This window comes from Dysidea avara, chromosome 14, assembly GCF_963678975.1.
Source record: "Dysidea avara chromosome 14, odDysAvar1.4, whole genome shotgun sequence".
Taxonomy (NCBI): Eukaryota; Metazoa; Porifera; class Demospongiae; order Dictyoceratida; family Dysideidae; genus Dysidea; species Dysidea avara.
In genome coordinates, this window is record NC_089285.1 from 8,785,718 (window position 1) to 8,792,172 (window position 6,455).

General features: G+C 38.0%; 1 protein-coding gene across 1 annotated transcript; it reads right to left on the reverse strand.

The window, feature by feature from the left end:
• Window positions 1–2,642: 2,642 nt before the first annotated feature.
• LOC136244042 (zinc finger BED domain-containing protein 4-like) lies at window positions 2,643–3,458 on the reverse strand. Its single transcript, XM_066035567.1, has one exon. The coding sequence runs from the start codon at window positions 3,456–3,458 to the stop codon at window positions 2,643–2,645; it is 816 nt and encodes a 271-aa protein (XP_065891639.1).
• Window positions 3,459–6,455: the final 2,997 nt, after the last annotated feature.

Here is a 6,455-nt window from a genome sequence, read left to right on the forward strand (position 1 = left end):
ACACATTATGCAATACTATACTGCATAATGTTGTAACGTGTAGCCACACTCATAGATGGAAGCCACACTACTGATGAAGAACCTTCACTGGTACAGAAGGACAAAAGGCACGACAATAGCTCACGCATTATATGTTTATCAATATGCCAAAGATTTCTTCTTTAGTGAATTTGAAACATTTTTGTGAAAGAATGAGCTGTACCCAGTTTTCTGCTGTGCTTGACTGAATGCATCAGTCAGGCAGTAGAAAATTCTGTCAAATAAAAGGTTTTTAAAATTCTGTTGCTACTTAACAAAAACATTTCTGAAGGCACTTTTGGGCTTGATTTTACCCAACTAATACTGTTATGTTGTGAGGAAAAATCGGGAAGGTTGGCCACCCCTATACCATCATCATCCCTACTATACAGTACTATCATACTGTATGATAGAAACTACGTTGTATCTTTGTTGTGTTTTAAGCATGGCCATATCAATTCCGATTATTCTGCAGCATTTTTTCAGATACATGAGAGAATCTGCTTCCATCACTCAACTGTATTTGCTTGCCTGGATGACAAACATCAAATTAAATTTGGGAGTCTAATTTCCCTGTAGTAGCTGCAGAACGAGGCAGAAGAGTTATAGTTGCAGAAGAGCATGTTTTTGAATGGGTGACCATGACTTCACATATTTTTGATTATTCTAAGTGTGTCTTTTATTATTATTACTAGCATTAGTACCTGCCTTACGTGCAGGTCCATTTCACATTCCACATTGACCACAATAGCATGAACCACTGCATTGGAAATGAAACATTAAAGATCATGTCCTAAAGTAGCATGCATACATGGTTATTTCTTGTATAAACCTTATTCGACTATCATGCAAGCACTAATTAAAATGATGTGAACATGGGGTTAACTAAACAGCAGAAGTGCATGTAAGCTAACCAATAATTATCAAGACATATGTAAATTATGTGGTGCTGTCCTTACAATGCAGACACTGTAATAATGTGGTCAACAAAGAGTATTAAAGCAGTTGTAGCTATACTGTGTATGCAAAGGTTTAAGCAAACTTAACAAACGGGTACACACTTCCTGGTTATATATAATTTAGAAATTAACATCACAAAGAATTGGAGTTACAAAGAGAAGACACTTACTGTGCATGGAACAAACACACAGACAAACCAATCAACCTGCCTATACTTATATTCATGGTACCTGCCCTACGTGCAGGACCATTTCACATTAACCGCAACAACATGAATCAGTGCTTTAGGAATGAAGCATTAAAGATCATGTCCTAAACTGAGTAGCATGCATAGTGATATCATGAACCTTATTTCACAATCATGCAAGCCTAATAATTAAAGTGATGTGAACATGGAGTTAACTAAACAGCAGAATTATGTGGTGCTATCCTATCATGCAGGCACTGCAATAACATATTTAACAGTATTTAAAGCAAGTTGTAGCTACACTGCAAACAACTGAACGTTTGCTTAGAGGCATGCAATTCGCTTTTTGAAAGGGGTTTCCTAAGCCATGAGAAAGTCGATTGTATGGATTCAAATGTGTTGCAGAATATTTTAAATGTAAACCAGTACTTTACATCTTGGCTCTCAACACTGCTGACTGAAGATACCTCTCATTGTATGGTGCATTGTTTAACTGTCATGGTCATTTTTATAGATGATAAGTTTCCCCACACATCCAACATGCAGAAATCCTTTCTCTCATGGCAGAGTAAGTGGATAATTAAGTTAGATCATTAGTTAAGATGTGTTATATATTTACTCATATAGCTTGGGATTACTTTGTATTGACATTTATGGTTTCTGAGGTTTCTGTGACTATTTTTTCAAGAAGTTCGCAGGGTATTTTGTGTCCCCACTGAGAATATCAGGTTTATTTAGTCAATTTAAACACAATGCAGGGAGGAAGCTGGATTCGTGCAACTATGTTACAGCAAGGTGTACACACTTAGTTAAGCAAAGCACAACATCACAGTGACGCTGGGTACTGGGACCAGTAACTGAGCTATTCGGAATTGCTCTTACAGAAGAAGTATGAACCTCGTAACATAGAATTTCAACAATGGTTGCTGTAAATTAATATTTCAAATATTAAGTGTATATTATACAGTACTTGATAACTTTGTGTGATTACTTAATAAAGTAATGACTGATAAGGTGTAACAGAAGGGGGCCAACGTAAGGAAAAAACTCCCTCCAACCCCAGGATTCTTGTTTGTAGCTGACAAAAATTCTTGACTTCTTGTGTTGCACAGTTTTCTAGTAAGCTCTTCATACACATTGTTAAGAGCTTCACTATCAAAGGTAGTCACTGGCAGTTGTTTGGACAGTGCATTTAAGAATTCAGTTCTGTGCATTGTCTGTTCCTTTATTTCATCATGTGCAATCTACAAAATATCTAGGGGTGCTCCGATACAAGATTTTGCTGATATACCGATAACCGATAAAATACAGCAGATAATGGCCGATACCGATATTGAAGTACAGTATATGTGATTGATTATGCTGCATATAATTATTTTTAATTTTTGCTGTACACATCATTGTTAAAATTGAATAATTGTTTCATGAACATTAGATACATAAGTGATGTTAATGGTGACAAAGGTTAAAGTTGTTCCTAATGAACAACAGCATCTCTGCATTCTCTGCTCCTCTTCTCATCATAAATATCTCCAGCCCCAAAGGACAATCGTTCTGAAGCCACTGATGTAGGTGGAGCTGAAAGGTATTGGCGTGCGACCTTAGCCAACGATGGAAATCTGTAGTAGTTGCTAGCCCACCAACTGTAGCAACTCTCTCTCCTAAACTCAATCAGGAAGACATTTTCAGACATGTTCGAAGAAGCAGGAGCAAATGTAAGCAACTCATGTAATTTGCAAGAAGTAGACACTTTTCTTGCTGAACCACTGCTCCATATACCAGACTCTGGACATGGACGCTTCTCTGCAGGAGGCTCTTCTTCACTTTGGTGGCTGCTTACTTCTACTGACTTAACAAGATCCCGGACCAACTTCTTGACTTTTTCAATCACAGCTGGCCCACTGAAAAATTTGTCTTTAAATCTAGAATCCACCAAGGTGGCGACTGCCAATTTTTCATTATCTTCAATTTCTTCAAACCTCCTTTTCAATGAAAGATCCATTTCACTCTTTGTTCTACAGATACCGTGATTATCTTGTTGGTCATTGAATGTTTTGGATAGAAGTTTAACGAATAGTATTATGGCTGAAATAGCAGCAACAGCATCAGCAGATATAGATTTTGTTACCTCTTCAATTGGAGACAGTGCAGTAACAACTTTGGTGGTCAAATCTAGCGTTGGGCGGTATACCAGTATGACGGTTTGCAACGGTATTGAAGTCCACAATAACCGAGACCGAAGTAATTTCTGAAGAACCGTGAAACTGGTATTGACGATATTCAAATGGCGCATGCATATAATCCACGTGAAGACTTCATTTCCGGTCAATATGGCAGACAATGAAGATACGCGGTTGGTGAAAAAACCGCGCTCTAGTAGCGTAATATGGAACTACTTTGGGCTAAAGACAAACGAAACCGGTGTTATAATCTTCGGAAGCAGACAAGCCAGTTTGTCGGACATGTTACAGAAGCGTTCCTGCGAAGGGAGGCAACACTAGCAACTTGATGAATCATTTGAAAGAGCACCATGCGGAGTTATACACTGAAGCCCTGTCGGCGCAGAAAGAGAATTCATCGCGTCAAAACTCCCAGTTGGCCAGTTCAAGTCAGCCACCGCCTGACCAGCCAACTATTACTGATGCAATCGAAGCTACTAAGAAATTTAGTGCTAAGTCACCACGTGCGTTAGAGTTGAATAAGGCTGTGGCCTATTTTATTGCTAAAGACGAGCAGCCATTTTATACAGTTGAAAAGCCAGGATTTAGAGCGTTGGTGGCTAAGCTCAATCCAAGGTATGAGCTACCAGGTTGAAAATACTTTGTGGAGCATCAGTTTCCTCATTTGTACAATGAAGTAAAGGAAAATATTGTTATACCTAAGTTAGCACAAGCCAGTCATTTTGCAGTAACTACTGATCTGTGGACCAGCAATTCCAATAGTCCATTCATGAGTTTTACAATTCATTTCATTGATTCCAACTGGCGCCTTCAGTCTCTTTGCTTAGATACTGTGGCTATATTTCAGGATCATACTGGTAAAAATATTACCGAAGCATTTCAAGATGTACTGGGAAACTGGGGCCTTAGCATAAGCCGTGTTGTTGCTACTACCACTGATAATGGCTCAAATTTTGTGGCAGCATTTGCAATGCTTCAGTGTGAATGGCTCATTGCTTTGGCCACAACCTTAATTTGGCTGTGATGAAGGCAGTTAATATTGATCGTGTACAACAGGCTGTGAAGAAATGTCATTCTCTGATTGAAGTTTTTAGTCGCAGTTGGAAGAAAAGCCGTGATTTATGTCAGAAACAAGAAGATTTAGCCTTACCCAAGCACAAGTTGATAGCAGATGTGAGCACTAGGTGGGGATCAGTGTTGGGAGTAACGCGTTACTTATGTAACGCGTTACGTAATATTATTACTTTTGTGGTAACAAAGTAATATAACGAAATACGCTATAAAAACAGGTAATATAACGCAAGCTACTTTACTTACAAATGTAACGCGTTACCTAAGTAATATAGTTACTGTAACGAGTCTAATATTACGTAATATTATTACTACAAGTATCGAAGTTACTAATCTCGTTAGTTGTCCTCTGAGTAACGGCTAGCCACAACGAAGTAACGAGGCCTACTGAATAAAGCTTATTCACCAGCTTCTTACTTATAACCAAAATTTGCATATTGTCCAACAACGCAATCATGTCACGTGATAAGGTGGTAGTTTCATACGTGACAGCTTAAGGCTGTGGACACAAAGTAATATAATATGTAATATTATTACAGTTACTTTATTTTATGGGTAATATGTAACTGTAACTAAATAGTTCAGTTGCAAGTAATATGTAATATGTAACTAGTTACTTTTACAAAGTAACTTGCCCAACACTGGTGGGGATCCACATAACAAATGGTGGCACGGATAGTTGAACAACATCAGGCCATATGTGCAGTGCTTGCAGAAGATAGGAAGCACTGGAACAAGATGCCCAGTGAGAATGAATTTGCCAATCTTGAAGACATGAATTTACAGATGCATTATCAGGAGAAAAACATGTCACAATTTCAGCAGTTCGTCCTCTCCTTGATCACATTTTGAAGACAATTGTGGATGTGAAACCTAGTGACAGACCAATTGTAGAACAGATAAAAGAAAAAATTTGGGAGGATCTCTCAGATCGTTACAGCGGACTCACAGAAACATTATTAGATAAATGCAGTTTTCTTGATCCAAGATTTCGTTGCAAGTTTGTTGTAGACAGAGAAGAAGTACTTTACCAGATAAAAGAAGAGGCAGTTTTACCAGATAAAAGAAGACGCAGTTTCAAAGTTAGAAAGTTTGTTGCCACCACGACCTCCACCAACAGATCCAGCTGTAGAAACAGAGTCTACAGAACAAGTTGTGAAGAAGAAGAAACTTAAAGGACTTAGTGCAATTTTACAGCATTGTGTGAAGCCAGTTGGTGAAGAAGACTTGTCTTGTGAAGAGAAAGTGGAGAAGGAAATAAGGAGATACGAGGAGTATCCACCAGTACACATTGACACTGATCCACTACACTGGTGGGAACATGAGAAACAGAAGTTTCCAGCCTTGCAATACTTGGCCCGCAAATATTTGTGTATTTGTGGGACAAGCGTTCCATCAGAGCGATTGTTTAGTAAGGGAGGAAATATTGTCAACACCCAGCGCAACAGACTTTCAGCAGAAAACGTGATTATGTAATCTTTTTATCTAAAAACATGTCTTAGACTTTTGACGTTATACCCATGATTATGTATGTAGACAACATGTTGTGCATTACTAAATAAGTGTGTTTTGTAGTGTACTCTGTCTGTAAGTTGTTTATTCAGTGATGATAAATGATCATAATTTCACTTTGTTCCATTATATCATTCTAAAATGAAAGTACAAAAAGTAATAATAGTACATATATACAATACAACTATTATGTGCTACTATAATGGTGTTACATGTACTTTGTGAGAGCCATTTACTCATTGATCTTTAATAATTACAGTACTATGGTAAATATCACAATAACCGTGATATTTCCCCTCACAATAATCGTGGAGTTACTTTTTTGATACCGCCCAACTCTAGTCAAATCCAGTTGATGTGAAGGTAGCTGAATGACTGACTTCTCTGTGGCATAAACAGCTAATGCCATTTTCTGTTCAAGAATTCGCTGCATCATATACAAGGAAGAGTTCCATCTTGTTGGTTCATCCTGAATAAGCCGATGCTGTGGTAAGCCAAGGTTTTCCTGTATTTCCCTAAGGCGACTA

What these genes read in the sequence shown, in the direction of transcription:
- LOC136244042 (XM_066035567.1), bottom strand. Translation starts at nt 3,458, where the DNA reads ATGCGCCATTTGAATATCGTCAATACCAGTTTCACGGTTCTTCAGAAA.